This window comes from Dama dama, chromosome X (genome assembly GCF_033118175.1).
Source record: "Dama dama isolate Ldn47 chromosome X, ASM3311817v1, whole genome shotgun sequence".
Lineage (NCBI taxonomy): Eukaryota > Metazoa > Chordata > Mammalia > Artiodactyla > Cervidae > Dama > Dama dama.
In genome coordinates, this window is record NC_083714.1 from 13,398,746 (window position 1) to 13,418,459 (window position 19,714).

Consider the following 19,714-nt stretch of genomic DNA (forward strand, 5'->3'; position numbering starts at 1 on the left):
TTTATATGTGAAACATAAGAAAGCCGAACTCATAGCAACAGAGAATAAATTGGTGGTTGCCTGTGTCTAGGCGGTGAGGGAAATGGGAAAATGTTGGTCAAAGGGTATAGACTTCCAGTTGAATAAGTCTAGAGATCTAATGTACACCATGATGACTGTGATCAATAATACTGTATACTTGAAAGTTGGTAAAATAAAATCTTAAATGTTCTCTTCATAACACACAAACAGTAACTATGTGAGGTGATAAATGTTTTAATTAACATTGTGGTAATCGTTTTGCAATACATCTGTATATCCAATCATCACATTGCAGACCTTAAACTGACACAGTGCTGTATGTCAACTGTATCTCAATAAAGCTGACGAGGGAGGGTAGCATGGCAACTCAAGTATGGTACAATGTTGTTTCTCTCCATTTCCTCAAAAAGAATCACTATTGGATAAACTGAAATCCTTGTTTCTATCTGTGATTGAGAAATCCCAAAGACTCTCTAAAAGGGTTTTAGCATCCTATAACTATTCCTCTTAAGAAAGTGTATGGTATGTAAATGACAATCCATGTAGTACAAGTACACCTAAAACTAATATAATACTATACCTTAACTATAGTTCAATCTAAACCCCCACCGAGGGAAATTGTATCATGTGTATTCTACCAATAAATCATGTACAAGTCATTTTTTTGAAAAATATGTTGGGTGGAAAAGAGCATATGGGAATGAGACGGATGTGTGAGAACTACTTCCAACACTAGATACCAATCACAGATACAGAAAGGCCTTAATGAGTAAAGAACACAACACAGTTGCAACACGCTGGCAGGGTTTATTGTTAGCACATTCAGTCACCCTTTAACTCGACCTAATAATATTACATGACATTCAATACAGTCATTACTTATAAGTAGCGATTTACTGTGAATTCTCATCATGTATGTGAATATTACAATACTAAATGTATCTTTTATTCTGACTCAGGAAATAAACTGAAAAAATAGAGTCTATCAGAAACAATTCTCAATAAAAATTTTTTTAAAGGTTTATTTATAGAAGAGTGGAAGGAGCTAAGGGAACCAATAAGGTATGGTAAAGCATCAGTGAACTAGCAACATAGGAGATGGTTTACTATCTCTAGGTCTGAAGAACTGAGAGGAGAGAAGTATTACTGGAATCTGATGGAGGACCGTTGCCATGGGAAAGACCTGGTTAGAGCCAATAGGAAAGAGACTGTCCCATGAGCACCTGGCAACAACTGCCAAAAAGGGCAGCTTAGCAGAGAAGAGGCAAAGTCAGTAAATAGGCAGACCTCTCTCTCCGTCCTCTGATCTCTCATGAGCACCAACAAGTGGCCAAGCCCCACCAGAAATCAGAACGCATGCAAATCCTCCTGGAATTAGCCTCCCAAGACACAAAGTAAAGAATGAAAAACAGGTAATTAAAAGATACACAGCATATCAGCTAACTCTTGCTTATCTTTCAGGCCTAAATTCAGACATTATTTCCTAGACTACTCGGTCCTTCCCCCTCCCTAATTATGTCCTCTGATACTGTTTCCTAAGAACTCCTGGGTGATAAACCCAACATACTGTTTCCCAAAGACAATCCTAAATAGACACCCACAGTGGTTAAGAAGTCTCTGCCATCACAGCTCAAGTTTTAATTACCACCTATGTGCTCTGTGACCTTTGGCAAGTTTTTTTTTTTTCTTTATAAAAGGACCCACCTAGCAGAGTTTTAAGGAGGACAAAGTGAGATGATCCATCTAAACCAGCTTAGCACAGTGTCTGGAACATAGTTAAGTACTGTGAAACCTATTATCAGCATTTTATTATGCTTTTAATCAGAAGCCTCTCCTTTCAGTTTGTAAACTTGCTGAATTCTACAGCACCTCTAAATAAAAAAGCAAATGCTACTCTGATCTAATACTTTGGTTATTTTGGTAATTTAAAGGTAAAAAAAAATTATCTTCCATCTGTAATTCTTAGAAAAACTTGGAATGAACACTTCATTATCTAATCACATATGCATCTAATCCATATGCAAAAATAATTCTTTGAAAGATAATAGGATAAGATGTAAAGTCTGATCATAATACAAGCAGTAGTGATACTCCCACTGGAGTTTCTGAAGCCTAAAGTGCTAGAATATATTTGACTATACAGTAGGAAAAATTGTCAGATTTCATAATTTATCATTACAAGGCTATAAAATGTAACATCTTATTTTTATGAAAGGCAATATTTCACAGAAAGATTTTGAATATCTAGAATTCAATCTGATGTGAAGAGCTGACTCATTAGAAAAGACACTGATGCTGGGAAAGATTGAAGGCAGGAAGAGAAGGGGGTGACAGAGGACAAGATGGTTGGATGGCATCACCTACTCTATGGACATGAGTTTGAGCAAGCTCTGGGAGTTGGTGATGGGCTAGGGAAGCCTGGCGTGCTGCAGTCCATGGGGTCACAAAGTCTCAGACACGACTGAGTGACTGGACTGAACTGAGAATTCAACTTTTTTTCTCTGGGAGTTCTCTCATATGACAGTTTCCTTAATCTTTCTTAGCCACCATAAGGGTCAGCAGGTTTGGATTCTAGATTCAACTCTGCCATGAACCAGCTCTGTAACCTTGTATACACTGCCCCAGTTCTCCAGGATGGCCTTGGTTGCCTCATTTTTAAATGAAGTGACTAAACTAAATGATCTTTGGAGTGTTGTCTATCTTTAAAATATTATGACCAATTATCAGACTATGTAATTTGAGCTAGGTCAGTTTCATCACTTCATTTTCAAGAATCAGCAAACCCTTACAGGCATCCATTTCAGAAGTTTGCCATTTCATCTTTTCCCGATGCTTATCTAAGATTTTAAGGGACACATTTTACTGTAATTTCCACAAAGTAATAGTGTTTTAAAATGTTGACAAATATTTAAGAGGATTACTTTTTTAAAAGTCCAAGTGCAAGCCGTGGATGACACTGACACGCTATACTCACCGGGACAGCAGCCATGAGTGTAGGCTTCAGTACAGTACAGTCTCCTTTGCTTCCCTTTTTAATTTTGCTGGACTAGAGTAAAGACAAAGTAAATAGGATCAAGGAAAGAAACCTTAGCAGAAAAAAGGTTATAATTTAAGTATTATCAAGAGCAAAGACAGATATTTACACATGGAATTTGCTCTCTACTGCTGTGAGTTATCTGTTCCAACTATCATAACCTACAAGTCTGAGGTATGAGGACATTAGTGTTTTGTCCTGTAGATGATTTCTTCTAGCACATTTCGGTCTCCCTTATAGGAGAAACTCTGATCCAGGATAAAAGAAAATGGGGTATTTTGGTAAACTGAGCATTTTCACTAATAACATATCACATATAGCACAGACCATCCATTTTCAAACAAAAACAAAAAAAGGTGAAAAAACCTAAACTAAGGTAGATCAAACACTAAAACAAAACTGAAAAAAATTTTAACTTTCTTTGATCAGCCAAAAGGCAAAGCCACATCTCCAAGTCATCTCTATGAACATCAACTAGCATCATATACAAATACTAATTTGGTAACATTTTGGTTGATAGAATACTGAAGACAATGAAAGTAATTATCAGCCTCAAAATAATTTTAAAACATATAGATAAAGCAATGCTAACAAATCCTCAAGGTTATTTTCTATAGCAACATACTGCTCATGGGAGCTATTTTTGAAGCCAAGGAGGAAGTTTTAGCTGAATTAAAATTTCTCATGTTTTAGTAAACTCTTCTCAGCCGAACACTGTAACTTAATATGATCATGTCAATAGACTGAAAAGCTTGTCACCTGGTCAGAGAGTGTAAGTGGAGAAGAATATCCAATCCTACAGCCATAGGTAAAGCAAGAGATCTCTGCTGTCAACTCAAGCACATGAGCCAAAGGCAGGTAGCCAATATACGTATCCTTTGGTCTAAAACAAAGTAAGAGAAAGATTCTAGTCATTCTTAAAAAGACACTGTAAATTAGAAACATCAATTATTGTTTTACTATAGCCTGAGTTTAGAGAATACCAAACATGAGTTCTAAGAACACTCAATAATTTTCTCTTACCCCAGCCCAGGAATTCTCTCACACTGGCCAGTCATTCCAGCTATCAAATTGCTATGATGCATCATCACTCCCTTAGGTCGGCCAGTAGATCCACTGGTATACATGACAATAGCCAAGTCTGAAGGAGTTGGTCTATTTGGAGAAACGCTCACTAAATAATGAAAAAGCACATTTCCTTTAGTTTAAAAGTTAAATTGTTAAACAAAGGTAAGATTTTTAGATTCTGGTGTAATGATAAACTATTTAAAACAAATACTCTCTATTGATCATCAACAAGAAAATGGTTATCCAATTCTGGTTACCTGCAATGAGAACTTCAAACTTAATTTGGCCCATTTTCTGAATGTTTAGCCTAATCCCTCTCCACAGTGCTGTTTACAGGGTTTTGTTGTGGAAAGATATCTAAGATCTGGAGAATTAGGAAGCTAGAGTACTATGTGTGAGCGCCTCAAGCCTCCATTTTCTCATGTCTAAAATGAAATGGTTGGACTAGATTTTGGTTCTTAACCACTGGTGGGCATAAGAATCGCCTGTGGAACTTAAATAAAATACTATCTCTGGACCCTAGCTCTGAAAATCCTGGTTTTGTATGCCTGGAATGGATCACAAGCTCCACAAGTGACACTCATACACACTCCTGATTGAAAACCACTGGACTTGATTTTTTTCAAGTTTTTAGAAAAATAATTTTATTTTAAAAATAATTGAACCATGGATATTGAGTAAAATAACAATAAGATAACCATTATACATTTAAACATATTTTTAATTAGATTCCAAGTAGCAAGTAAAATCCAAAGGGCATCAAACCAAAATGACGTCTGTGTTTTGATGGTTGCTTCTTGAAATCTATATAGGAAATCATTTCTTGAAACTATTGAAAGTGCAGTGACATCAAAACTGTAACAGGAAATTGTTTCTCTCTCTGCTACACACACACACACACACACACTCACTCATGCCTATAGTTAGAATATTTGGTATGTGTCTGGATTGGGGATTCTTTTGGGTCTTCCAGAATTAATGCTTCTTTCCCTATCAGGGTCAGACCATACTTTGATTCCTTTTAATCAAAATCAGACAGGAATTTCAGGAAATCAAGAAAAAGAGACAATTTAGGAGGGGCTTACATGCCCTTCATTTCCCACCAAAGGTAATATCTAAACAGTTTCTAAACTTTGTTTCTTCTTGCTGTCTGCCTGCAGGTAGGAACATTTAATCATCTTGTGTTCTGAGCCCCAGTGCTGTCTCTGCTCATTGAATGACTGGGGGAAAGAAACAGAGAGGTCTTCCCAACAGATTACAGTTAGCTGTCTTGAGCAGGGATCGGCCAATTTTCATTGTGAAGGACCGCAGAGTAAATATTTTAAACTTGGAGGGTTGTATGGTCTCTTGCCAAAGCTACCCAGGTTTGTTACTGGAGAGTGACGGAAACCATAGGCAGCTGTTAAACAAATGGATGTGACTGTGTTCCAATTCAACTTCATTTAGAGAAACAGATGCAGGTTGGAGCTTGCTAAACTGTATGCTAGAGTTGTGCTTCTCAAACTATCTGCTGTGAGGACCTTTTTTTCCCCTAATAATTTATGGATGGATGCATTTGTAAAGTACAATAAAAGAAGGTAGAGATGAGTGGACTAGGTGGGATATGTGGTCTATCATGTTATGGCTTACACAAAATTATGAGGACCCCTACCTCCCATAGTTTCACGCCAACAAATCCCAACCAATCAGGACTTCTCAGTCAACTTTATCCCAATCTTACAGGGTCAGCCTGGTGTTGAGACATAATTCCCCATGGGTCTGTTGAGTTTCTGCACATCTTGTGAGCAGAGGCACTGACTTTATTCTGGACTATCTTTTCAAAGATGATTCCACAGTGAATAGTCTTGGAAGACAGAAAAAGTGTCTCCCTCTGGAGCAAAGAACAGGCATGCTCACTGTCCAGTGCAATAATGATAATACTTTTCCTCAGAGCAAAGGGCAGGCATTCTGACTGCCTGTTATTAAAGACTTGGCTTCCTCATCTAGCAGAGTATTGTGATCTTTGCATTCAACATGTGAAAGAAAATAATTTAAATGGAGTATTTCAATTGTTCAACCCTCTCTGACCTGAAGACCAACTGACATTTTGATATGACACACTTAACTTACTTCAAATGGAATACCAACTACCATATCAGTGGTAGAATAAATCCAAGTATGGTTTTAGCAAACAGGTTTGTATCCTCAGAGACATGATTAAAATCAGTAGCATTAGCATTAAAAAAAACTAAGGAAAATTTTACTGAAGGGAAGGCCTGAGATCTGTCCCTTACATGAGGTTCAGATTGGAAGGTTATAGCAGGTTTTTAACAAAAAAAAAAGAAAGAAAGAAAGTCTGGCATCAGCTGCCATAAATCTGAATCATTGAATGCATGCGTGCTTAGTTGCTACGTCGTGTCCAGCTCTCTTCAACACCATGGACTATAGTTTGCCAGGCTCCTCTGTCCATGGAATTCTCCAGGCAAGAATGCTGGAATGGGTAGCCACTCCCTTCTCCAGGGGACCTTCCGAACCCAAGGATCAAACCCGGGTCTCCTGCATTGCAGGCGGCTTCTTTACCATCTGAGCCACCAGGGAAGCCCTGAACTATTGAATACTTCTCGATAATTTAGTCAGAGAAGGCAATGGCAACCCACTCCAGTACTCTTGCCTGGAAAATCCCATGGACAGAGGAGCCTGGTAGGCTGCAGCCCATGGAGTCACCAAGAGTCAGACACGACTGAGTGACTTCACTTTCACTTTTCACTTTCATGCACTGGAGAAGGAAATGGCAACCCACTCCAGTGTTCTTGCCTGGAGAATCCCAGGGACAGGGGAGCCTGGTGGGCTGCCGTCTATGGGGTTGCACAGAGTCGGACACAACTGAAGCGATTTAGCAGCAGCAGCAGCAGCAATAATTTAGTAAATTTTCAAGCAGTGGTTACCTTTTTGAGGAGAGAGAGAAAATCTTAATACTATATGGTCTTGATAGTTTTTATTGAGTTATACAAACCTTTTTTTAAATCAGGAACTTAACAGTTGTTTTCACTTGTATTATTTCTTTAATCTACTGGAATAATAAGCCTTGAAAAGATTAAATTTGTTTGCTTTACTTACAGTTTTCTGGCTTGGATCCCAACTCTTCTACTGATTGCATGCTGTGAATCTCAAATCCTTCAGGGTATTCTGCTTTATTGATAGTCTTATTGTCCACATAAATGATATGTTTAACACAGTTGATATCTATCAATGCAGTCTGTTGAACAGAAAGAAAATCCAGCTATCAAAAATGGGCCTGCAATCAACTTCATTACTGAATATTTTCCTATGCTGTCAAATGCTACCATAAATTAAAAGAAAATGTCATATTTACCTTAAGTTTACTCTCCAGAAGTTCAACACTAGTAATCAGATAGGTAGCCTCAGATTCATTTAACCCATGAACTACAGCTTCTCTGCCAAGGGTGGCATATAAAGTCACAACTACATAATAAAAAATAAACACAAACATTAAATGATAAATATTTCTTAGATATATTATTTCAGCCAACTTTTAATGGTAGACTCACAGACATGAATATATTTTATAATCTAATTTGAATTCATAGTCTCTGCTCTTACCCTTCCGCCTTGCCTCAGACTTCCTGGCAGTCACAAATGTGTCTTACAAATTCTCAGGATTCTAACTCTCTAAACCTAAAGAAACTGGAAAATACTGAAAGTGCCACAAACTGGGCAAAAATCCATCAGTTAAGATTTCTCAAGGTCAACAGGTTCTGGCTTAACACTTGCTTGGAAGACAAGAGGATCTCAGGATAGTTTGATGTGTAAGCATAGTCCACTCTCTCCCTCCAAAACCGCCAGACACTTACGAGGAAAGTTGTACTTAAAGCAGGTCTGTGCCGCAATCATCCATTCAGCCCTGGTCTCACAGAAAATGGCAATGGTGCTCTTTGGCTTCAGTCCCAGTGCAGTGAGTCCACTACCAAAGTTATTCACTCTGCGGTTCACTTCGAGATAGTTCAACCATTTATAATTCCCGAGAATTAACTGTTAGAGTGAGAGATGCTGTAATATTAGCATATGTACTCAAACAAGCAATTAAAATACTATTCAATGAGGAGAACTCAAAATTGCCCTTAAGTGAATATACAGATGCTAGGAACACCTTTGGAGAATTAGTTACAGGCACTGTAATGAAATGTCAGTGTGTTTTAAATGCACTTGATTTATAGTCAAGTGTATCCTTTAAAAAAAAAAATAGAAAGCCCCAAAATGCTTTACCTTCTTAAAAACCTTTCCATTTGGCTGCATTTCATTTTCTTCACTTAGGACTTCCCTGGTTCCCAGGCTCTCCTTCTTCCCAAACTTGGAGACAGCATGATCGAATAATTTATCCAGGGTGTCTGCTCCGGGGATGTCTATGACAGCTAGCGAGTCGAAGTGCGTGACAGAGCGATATGGACTTCCAGGTTTGTCTGAGGTGGGCTTAGCTTTTATTCTCTTTGCCATAGCGTTTTTCTTCTTGGCATTGGTAAGAAAATACCATGGAATAAATATAAGGGCACTGTATATTGTTATTAACAGGTGGATAGGCAGCAAAATAATGGTGAGCACATTTTGCTTAAGTTTCATGGTGGCAAGGCTTCTAAAATGGTGTTTATTTCTTGTTATTCTTTGGCTTCGGAAAGCCTGATTTTGCTGAAGAAGGCAATAATGGGAGCAGCAGTAAGAGTAGCAGAATAGTCAAGGCAGTTCAATTTTAATGATACAGAAAGAGTTAGTAATCTTTGGAAGCCGACAACAAAGTACACCTGCAGGTGAAGACAATGAACCAGGCAGAGAGCAGGGAAAACAAAACAAAAACAAAAGAGTATTAACAAGTTGATAGCACCATTGATTTAAATACTCAGGTTTTTATTAGTTTCTATCATTGATTTGATACGAGAAAGCAGAAATAACTGGTCTGAAAGACTGGTATTTTCCAGTTTTAATCATTATGGCCATAAATTTTAGATGTAATTTTTGCAGGTTTTCTGGTATACTGCACGTGACTCTACAAGTCAGCTGTATAACACTATAGTACCTATATGAGCACATGCATGTGATATTTAAGTTGGCTAAATTTCAGGAGAGTAGAGAATGCCAATACTGAGGTTTCTCTTCAATATGCATATGTAAACTGAACAGCTTTAAATAGTATTTGACTTTTTCAAAAGAGGGGAAATAAATCCACCAATTTTGGTTTATTTCTCAATGATCAACCCAGAAATATTCTGAGTTCTTCATTAAGATAATTTCTTAGTAATGCTATTCACTATCGCCTATCCCCCAAATTGGACTAATATAATCATAAAATCATTTCCTACATGTCTGTTTTGTGCTCAAATTGCACCAGTTGCCTGGGAGGGGCAGTATTAAGTCCAACGCAGTGTAAGTCTCCTGGCCCCTGCTCATTATGAGTTAACAGTTATGAGGTCATCAGCACACAAGATAGATCCAGTGTTTTTCAAACTTGGTTTGCAGGAGAAAGGGGCAGCTAACCCATTTCATCAAATAAACACTAGTGAAGACTTCCCATCTGTAAACACTGGCTGAAGCAGGGAATGGGGGTGCCCTGAGTCCCACCCTGGACTTCCTGGAACCCCATTCCCAAAGTGACCACTGGAGCCTTTCCAATGAAAAGTCTGTGGAAATACCCAAGTCCTGTGGTGCGCAGTGCAAGCAATTAACGTGATAGCAGTTCAGAGCAAGTGCAAAATGGTCCACAGTCACAAAGGGAAGCTTTGTGGAGATTAGACTTAAGCTGGACCTTATGTTGGGGATCTGGAAACAAAGGGAAAAGGACAGAGGTCATTCTGGGCTGGGGAACCACAAGAAGAGAGGAATGAAAGGACTCTGGGCGAGGAATGAGTGCAAATAATAAGGACACTCGCCTGACTGGGGCACGGAGTACTGGCCGCAGCAGTACAGGCCACAGCAGTACATGATCTGACACATCAGGCAAAGTAGCTTTCATTTGATTTGGCAGGAAACTGGAGGCCACTGCAGGTCAGAAAAACAGTGCCAGTTGGAAAGGAACTGCAGAAACAGCCTCCGAGAGAATAATCTTTCTCCAGGAGCTTGCCTTCAGTTGAGAAAGCTATTTTGGTGAGTGGCAGTGTATTTCAACTAGAAAAAAAGTAAAGTATTAGCTCACTTTGAGGAGCCAAAGTAAAGTGCATCCTTCTTCAACTCCTGTGAAAATCGACTACTGACCCCAAGACAGTTGTGCCTTTTTACACCAAGTACTATAAAATGGTAACATAATCCTTAAACCTGCTGTGCTGTTATTCATGTTGTTCCACTGAGCGTGGTGAAATGGGCTTGAAACTACAGATGAAACGACCCACGATTCAGGCCCCATCTCTGTCACTGACTAGCTGTGTAACCTTGGGCAAAGCCTCTGAGCATAAGATCTGGCTAGATCAGTAGGCCTTCACTTGCTAGGGGTGATGGACCACTTTCAGAATCCAATGAGAACTATAAACCCAGTTCTCAGAAAGATATGCAAAATGGTATACTCAAATTCAGGAAATTCCTGAGTTCCCTGGAATCCATCCATGAACACCAAAGGTTGACACCACCCTTACAATTTCCTGGGGCCCTTGCAACCTTAACTTTATGCTTTACTATACCTAGAAAAGGGCTTCCCTGGTGGCTCAGTGGAAAGCATCTGTCTGCCAATGCAGCAGATGTGGGTTTGATCCCTGTGTTGGGAAGATCCCCTGGAGAAGGGAACTACTACCTGCTCCAGTATTCTTGCCTGGGAAATCCCATGGACAGAAGAGCCTAGAGGGCTACAATCCATGGGGTCACAAAGAGCCAGATACAATTAAGCTACTAACCAACAATATACATAGAAATTGCTTTCTCTGTCTCTCTGACAAGTCTTGTCATCCTTTTTTTTTTTTTCAAGATAAAACACACTATCATAGTGCCTGATCCTCAGTATGCAAGATCCCCTCTAACAATCCTCTCCTCCATCAAACATCCCATGACTACCCAAATCCACAATCTCTCCTTTTCCTAATTTCCCACATCACTTGAAATGTCTACCACTCATTCTGATCCTTGATTCTACCATTATTTTTAAACATCTAAGCATCTAAGTATGCAGCACAGACCAGTAGTTCTCAACCCTATCAAATCCAGCACCTCTTTATTATAACAAGTATTTTATAATACTCCTTTTTAAACCTTAAAGGGTACTCACAGATGATAGTCTACTTACACACACAGTTTTAAAAATAATTCCTTACTTCTAATATAAAGAAGTACTGAAAGGAAATTAATTCAAAATAAATACTTATTTCAATACATAAATTCTCAGGGACAATACCAGAAGACAAACAAAAGTCTTTAGACTGACAGAATCCCCCTAAGTGGGGAGTATCACCTCATTCTCATTTGAAAAATGGGGCTGAAGAAGCAGAAGACAGCTTTTGACAATATTACAAACTAGCTGGATTTAAACTGTGCTGGATGCTTTTCAGTCAATTGTATTGTTATATACACTTAATTTTTTTTACACAGATTTCCCTTAAGTCTTAGAGGTAGGGAAACATCTACTTAATCCTCATAGTACACACACACACACACACACACACACACACACACACAAACAAGGCTCAAAGAACACTGAGGTAAAGAGAGATCATTTAGTCCAGAAGTTTTCTAATTTTTTCTGATGGTGCTGAGGCTGGGGGCATGGGGTGGGTATGGGTCATTCATTTGAATAAAATCTTATATGGACACGGAAACACAAGAATAGATAAAAGAAAAAAGCAGAGTTACTTCAGTTGGGGAAGCTGTTTAAGCACCTGAAGGGACTCCATGGACCCTCCATTTCAGCTGAGCATTTGAGCCATTGATGCTATCTGATCTTTCATCTCCAAGGGAAGCAAATGAGTGACAATGCAAATTGTATCCAAGACCTGTCCCCAAGTCTGGTGCTCTTTCAAGCACCCCCACCGGCCGCTCCCAGCCAGCCTCTGCCCACTTTGGCCTATCATTTAAAAATCCTTCTTTATCAAAAGTTTTCCAGCATTACACACAGTCTGCTGATAAATTCGTTTTTACTTTTTATTTTATTTTTTATAAATTCATTTTTTTTAAAAAAGATGTGAAAACCTACTATGTATGTTTTGAGCACATAATACAAAGATGAGTAAAACACACTCTCAATCCTTTGCATGCACATGTGCATGTCCATATGTATGGTAGGGGGCAGGGAGATGAGTTCACAAACATATACAGTAGATTATGATAGATCCCATCAGAGAAGCAAGAACAAAAGGTATTCAAAAAAGGGATGAGATTACTCCCAGTTTGGGGAGCAGGGGCAGGGGAGAGATGAAGGAGGAAGGAGAACCGTTTAGGAAGGTTTCACAAAAAAAGCACAGTATTTTGGGTTGGTGTGAAGGATGGGAATGTTTTCAAAAGCAGAGGACAAAGACTGGGAAATGAGGATGGTCCTCATGGACTGGGGAATGGCTGGCGGCAGAACTGCAGGATGTATCAGAAAACAGCAAGCAGCATAGCAGATGCTTTCGAGCTTTCTGCTTTTAAAGTGCTGGTCCCCTTTTGTGATCTAAGTCATATTATTTCAGAGTCAATGCTACTAGAATGTCATTATAAGAGACACATGTGTATAATGATTTGGTAACTCAAGATTAAACACCCTGCTATTATATTAGGAGAAAGCCTGATGATAGGGTGGGTGGTAAACACCCTAAACAAAAGGAGATCTGGCTTCTCAACTCAATGTCTGCTCTTAAGTGTGACTCTGGACAAAATATATGACCTCTCACGTACCAGCCACTCTGTACCAGCGGCATCATGTGTAATCGGGAATACTGCTTGTGTTGTCTACTTCATGGCACTGTTGGGAAAGTCCTCTGTCTGATCCAGCTTCATTTCCATGGGTGTGTGGTATTGGTCCCTGGAATACACTTTCAACCCTCTTGCCCCCTCCCACTTCAGTGTACTCACTCAGCTAAACCACGACCTGGTTAAATTCACTTTACCACCTCATCTGCACCCATCCCCATGCTGCTGAATTTGGCTGGAGAAGCACTCAACAGTGCCAAACATCCCCCTTTAGATCCATGGCTGCTCCCTCAAATGGACCCTTGAAGCTGCAGAGAAGCCACACTGCCCTGCCCTAGGCCATCCACAGGCTTGCTCTCCTGGGGTTCACGCTTTGTTTTCTCTCTTCAGACCACCGAGGCTCCTTCACTGTCCTCAACCTCAGCTGCTGACCTGGCTTACCATTTGGCTGAGAAAACTGAAACCGTCTGAAGAGAACGTCCACAGACTCCCACCAGTGTCTCTGCAACTACTCACACCTGTGGCCACATTTCTCCTGTCTCCTGTGACTAGAGATGGGCTGGTGATGCTCCCAGCCAAGGCTGACCCATTCACTCGTGCATGAAGCCCCTGTCTAGACCAGAAAGACCTTGCAGTGCTGCTCTACTGACTTCCTTCTCCTGCCTCATTAATTTCTCCTGCTCTGCTGAACTGGTCCCACCCACATCCTAACAGGCTATGATTTCTTTCATCTTAAAGACCATTCCCTCTCTTGTACCTTATTCTCTGCCTGTGGCTCCATTTCTTCTCCTTCTCTGTGTGTGTGCTAAGTCACTTCAGTCACATCTGACTGTTTGGACTATAGTCCGCCAGGCTCCTCTGTCCATGGGATTCTCCAGGCAAGAACACTGGAGTGGGTTGCTGGGCCCTTCTCCAGGGGATCTTCCCAACCCAGGGATCGAACCTGTGTCTCTTAAGTCTCCTGCATTGGCAGGTGGGTTCTTTACCACTAGTGCCACCTAGGAAACCCTCTCCTTCTCTGTAAGACTCCTTTCAAGAGTTGTCCCTATGCTCTGTCAGCAGGTTATCTCCCATTTTCTTTTGACCCCATTAAGCTCAGGTTTCCGCCTACCGCTCCACAAAATTGCTTTGTTCAAGGTCACCAATGACTTCCATGTTGTCAGATCCCAAGGTCAATTAAAGCTCAGCCCTCACCCTGCCCTTGACAACTACCAGCCTTCAGCCCAGTTGACCCCTCTTTTCCTGCTGGAAACATCTTCACTTGGCTTCCAGGAGAAGCCATTCTTCAGGTTTTCTTCCGACTTCCCTGACCATTCCTTCTCCATCTTCATTACTGCTTCTTCCTCATCTCCTGGATCTCTCAATGCTATAGTGTTCAGTCCTTGAACCTCTTCTTTATCTAAGCTCACTCCCAAGGTGATCTCATTTAGGCTCATAGCTTTAAACAGCATATATATGGTGATGATCCCAAAGTTTCTCTGCTAAGCCTGAAGGTCTCCCTTAAGCACTAGGTTTGTATATCCAACTGCTTCCTCAACAGATCCATTTAGATATCAGTTACATACTCATTTAATACATATGTATTGATAGGAAATTGAGTCGCTGATCATCCTTCCACAAATAGCCCACTCAGTCTTGCTCGTCTCTGTAGCTCCAGTTGCTTTAACGAAAAGCCTTCAATCAGGTTCACTTTCATTCCCCTCTCTTTCTCACAATTCCACACCCAATTCATCAGCAAATCCTACCGGCTCTACTTATAAAACAGATATCAAATTCGACTACTTCTCACCACCTCCACACATACCAACCTGGCTCAAGCCACTATCTCCTCTCACCTGGAGAAATGCAATAGCCAATGTGAGCTCCCTGCTTCCACCTTTATAACAAATTCTAAACTCAGCAGCAGAGTGCTCTAGTTCAACTGTAAGCTAGATCATGCCATTCCTCTGCTAAAAGCTTTCAAAGAATCCCCATGTGACTCATCCAGAAAAAAACATAGTCCTTACTCCGATCTATGAGAAGGGACCTGTCCCCCACCTCAAGTTTCTGCCTTCATCTGCGACACTGTCCCTGTTTCCTTCTGCTACCATGCCACTTGTTCCTTGATGGTTCTGGGACACAACAAGCATGACCCTACCTCAGGGCTCTTGTACATGCTATTCTCTCTGCCTGAACATTCTTCCAAGATACCTGCCCAGCTTATTTTCTCATCTCCTTTTTGCCTTTATTCAAATATCACCCCTTCAGTAAGGCCTTCTCCATGCTCAGTTGCTAAGTCGTGTCCGACTCTGTGACCCTATGGACTATAGCCTGCCAGGCTCCAGTCATGGGATTTCCCAGGCAAGAATACTGGAATGGGTTGCCATACCCTCTACCAGGGGATCTTCCTGACTCAGGGATTGAACTCAGGTCTCTTGCGTCTCCTATACTGCAGGTGGATTCTTTACCACAGAGCCACCTGGGAAACCCAAGGTCTTCTCCAGTCACTCCAAAATAACAGCCCATTTTGATTTCTCTCCTTAGTACTTATCACTACTACAGCATATGCTTTATCTTTCATGTTTATTTTCAAGGCCTCCATTAGAACATAAAGGTTCCGTGAGGCAGAGTTTATTGTGTGCTGCTGAATCCTCCTACACTTGTACCTCTGTGTATGAAGTGTTCAATAAACTTGTTGACTGAAATAAGAATGGACATGGGATTGCTCTGAAACTATAAAGTAAAAATGGATGTTAAGGGCAATAGCCAGAAGACAACCAATCTTAGTCATCTTTTAAAAAAAATCACTTGTCCATGCCAACACTCCAGGAAATGGTATACTCTTAAAATCCCTGGTAATTAACTTGAACATGTGTTTAGTTGCTTGATGGAAAACATGAAACTGGACAAACTGCCTTTTCCACAAAGGAAAAAGACAAGCTGTTACAAAAGCAAGAGGATTATAGAATTTGTACCATGTGCCTTTCCACGGATGCCTTTCATAAAGGAATGCTGTCCTGCCATGTATGAGAGGGATACTGCTGTCCCACCAGGAGGACATGCCCACCAGGAGGACATGATGCAGCTGCAAAGGGCAGGGCATCAGCTTCAGTCAGGGGATAGCGAATCATTCCTGTTGATGTTCAGCATTCCATTTGGGAATCGGATTGCATGCTCACTCAGTTGTGTACAACTCTTCTGTGACCCCATGGACTGTAGCCTGCTAGGCTTCTCTGTCCATGGGATTCTCCAGGCAAGAATACTGGAGTGGGTTGCCATGCACTCCTCCAGGGGATCTTCCTGACACAGGGATTGAACTTGCGTCTCTTGCATCTCCTGCATTGGCAGGGGGATTCTTTACCAATGAGCCACCTGGGAAGCCCGAGAATCAGACTAATAACCACTTACTGAGCCTGTACTATGGGCTAGGACTGTGCTCAGTCCTTTAGATACACTATTTCCTTTAATCCTTCAGAAACACTCTGAACTAATTACCCTAGGGATATAACTTATAACTGATGATACAACAGTCTCAGACAGATCATTTGACCAAGATAACATAGCTAAGTAGGGATTCTGATCCAGGTCTACTGGATTTTAAAGTCCATGCTTTTAGCTGTACTGTCTGTGACCTGGGTCATACAGGTATAATTTAAATAGGTGAGAGTGACAAACTTTGTGTATGAAAAAATCCTGATGACAACTCTGAGCACTGATCTGTCCTACAGTCTAAAGCATTTTTACAGCGGAGCGGGGCGGGGGGCGGGGGGGGGGCCCTTTAGCTGCCCAGTAAGTCCTAGAAGTTTAAATGAAAATCAGATGTAATTTTACGCTGCTTCTTGTTTTGAGGCCAAGTTTAACGTTAAGTATTTCATTCCAGTTACTTCAAACGCTCTGAGATAGGTTAAACACAAAAAGCATTAGTAATACATGAAGCTCCAGCACACAAAGTAAACAAACACGACATACTGATTAAAGGCTGAATTTAAAAGAAATTATCATCTTTCCTAGTAGCATGTGACACAACACCCATTTAAGAAAGAGAAAAAATAATAAACTAAAGTCAATGCCAAGATATTTTTTTTCGGAAGTTTTAGAAAATGGTCTAAACCAAGCAAGGATCCATGCATCTACCAAGTTGAGACACGTGGTAGAGACAAATATACTTCATCTGTCCTTGATATATTTCCTTATGAAAATGTAAGAGATATCAATGTGATAATCAATGATTAACTGTCAGTGCTACTTTAAGAAATCACATTCTCAAATCACACATCAGTTAAGAGTAATTTAAATACCAAAGAAAGAGATAATTTGCCTTCTGAAAAGGATAAGCCTATATCCACTAAACATTAAATCAGAAAACAATTATAAAAATTCCAAGAGATTAAAACAGATATGCATACCTGTTGCACTTTAAAAGATCATACTTCGACATAGATATTGCATCAACAAGACTTTTGTAAAGGGGTGGAGTGCTTTTTTAAAAATTCCTATTTTCTTTCACACACTATTAAAAAGTTTCAAGTGATTTTAAAACATATAGGAGAAAGGTTATATACACATTAAAGAAAACAGTTGCTTTGGTTAATGAAATCAAACTTCATAGGCACTACAACATAATTAACCTTATATTTCAACATTAAAACTTTTTAAATGTTAATATTTTAAGAAAATAAAAGGCAGTAAGAGTAGCTAGCATGATCTTTTGCTATCAGTCTGTAGGACTGAATAATCATGTGAAATATATATCTGTCTGCTCTATGTAAGTCTCATGTGACTCAAAGTTGGTAAGTCAATCTAATCAATATGAAATAGCTTATACAGTCAAACTTCTGAAGTATACAGTAATTATAATAAATACATTTGAAAGCTGAAAAAAAAAGCAAAAGAAAAGCAAACACCTAGGATGACTAGACAGACGCTCTATACCACACACCGTACTCCTGCCTAGCTAGTTTGACCAGAAGAGTCTCACAGCTACGACTGATCTTTGGTAACATCTCTAACAAAATTAACCAAACCTGTTTGCTTCATCACCTGGACGTATATTAACTCCTGAAGTCGCCATCCTGCTAGTCTCTTCCCAGCTTTCCCCAGCAAAGAAAGCACCTCAGCTGCCATGTTGAAGATGCCCTTTCTTACTCGAGCATGTGTTCCCTCCCATAATGCATTAAGAACATGCCCTGCACGCATCAGATAATGCTTTTTCTAGGTCACAGGATAGTATAATTGGGATCCTATCTACATATGTTGAAATAAGGAGATGTAGTGTGTTGAAATGTTGGAGCCTCATACAATGTTGTGCCTACACACTTCACACACACTGTGTACAAGTACATTTGTCTTCCTCATTTTAAGTGATTGAAACACACTTGATTTTTATTTTTAAAAACACACTTGATTTTTAAAGCTTTCCAAAGTTGAGAGTGGGTTGGATATAATTTAATCCAAAGCTTACATATAAGGAATTTTGAGGATATATCATGCTAGAAGTGGCACCTGCCAACAAAGCATGATGTTATAATCCAACTTTATCAGACATCATGAAAAATGGGAGAGAAACTAAAGTCTAGGAGTTATGTGTTCAGAGAGAAATATAAAGGGTTCAGTGCTATAGAAGGGAAGCAGACAACGACAATGACAACCCCAATCCCTACAGCTGCTGCTAAAGGTCCCTCTAGACAAAACCCTGCTGCTACATTAAATGGCCCATCATGCATGGTGTAGACTTTTTGTCTGTAAAGTCTTCCACGTACTGGGTATTTTTTCTTTATGATCTTAACATAAGTTAATTAAAAACAATCGGATTACATATCTGAACTTTCAAATTACCTCACAGTTATAAATGTGTTATCTTAATGAGAAATATACAGACTATTATCTGCTATTTGTTACACATCTGTCTCCTATCATCTTATCTACTAATTATAATAAGTTAATACAGCTGTGAGCTGCCAACACTGAGCACAGGTTAAAAAAAAAATCTGTTAACCTGCAGTGCTATTTCCCACAGCCTTTGTGTTACAGGGAGAATTTTGCAACTTACGTCTTTTTTGGCCACATGCCCTATCCTCTGGCCTTTGCTAGAGGAGGGACCAGTTTAATAGATTGGTTCTCTATGAATGTTGTTTTCCAGTACTCACACTGTTAAAAAGTTAGGCAGCAAGGTAGTCTTAAACCATTTCTTACAAAATGGCTAAAATAAGTCACTATGATTCAGCTTCCAGGCCACCATAATGTGAAACTGTACTGTGGTAGATAACAAACAAAATAAAACAACAAAACCTCGCTCTGCTCTTCAGTAGCAAATATATCTTATGAGATTAATAAAAGAATTCAGTGACTGATAAATCTGTTGAAGACTGAAATCTTATGGCCATTCAGTCAACCCAAATATTAGTGCTAGTAAAGAAAAGGGCATGGATATTCCAAAGACAATGAAAAAATTCAATATGTATTTTTATTATTAACATTATTAATGCAATACATAGTTAAATTATTCACACTGAATTATGGGTGTACCTGACATTTGAGAAATTAAAGAATTCTTAACTAAAGAAGGATGCCACATGAAGTCAAATACAAGAAGCCATGGAAAAGTACTCTTAGAGGTAATGTCTCCATGTTAGGGATGAGGAATATTTTCCATTCTGTTCTCTCTTTACGTTCATTTGTTCACCTGACCCATGCAAGCTTCACAAACGTGAGTGAGATAAGGGAATTAGGTATTTCTATTTTGAAGTGTACTTTGGGAGAGCC

The 19,714-nt window shown here is 39.7% G+C and overlaps 1 protein-coding gene across 5 annotated transcripts in view; it reads right to left on the reverse strand.

Annotated features, from left to right (window-relative positions):
- ACSL4 (acyl-CoA synthetase long chain family member 4) overlaps positions 1 to 19,714 on the reverse strand; it is a 68,607-nt gene that overhangs the window by 19,975 nt on the left and 28,918 nt on the right. For 2 of the 5 annotated variants that reach the window (XM_061136867.1, XM_061136869.1), the window contains exons 3-9: positions 8,387 to 8,623; positions 7,975 to 8,152; positions 7,476 to 7,585; positions 7,220 to 7,358; positions 4,079 to 4,229; positions 3,815 to 3,938; positions 2,996 to 3,067 (exon numbers count right to left, since the gene is read on the reverse strand). In XM_061136867.1, coding sequence (XP_060992850.1) covers positions 2,996 to 3,067; positions 3,815 to 3,938; positions 4,079 to 4,229; positions 7,220 to 7,358; positions 7,476 to 7,585; positions 7,975 to 8,152; positions 8,387 to 8,614 — 1,002 coding nt within the window. In that variant the 5' untranslated portion in view covers positions 8,615 to 8,623. Of the gene's footprint in view, positions 1 to 2,995; positions 3,068 to 3,814; positions 3,939 to 4,078; positions 4,230 to 7,219; positions 7,359 to 7,475; positions 7,586 to 7,974; positions 8,153 to 8,386; positions 8,917 to 19,714 lie in introns of all 5 variants that reach the window. The other 3 variants (XM_061136865.1, XM_061136868.1, XM_061136864.1) reach the window with 2 other exon arrangements.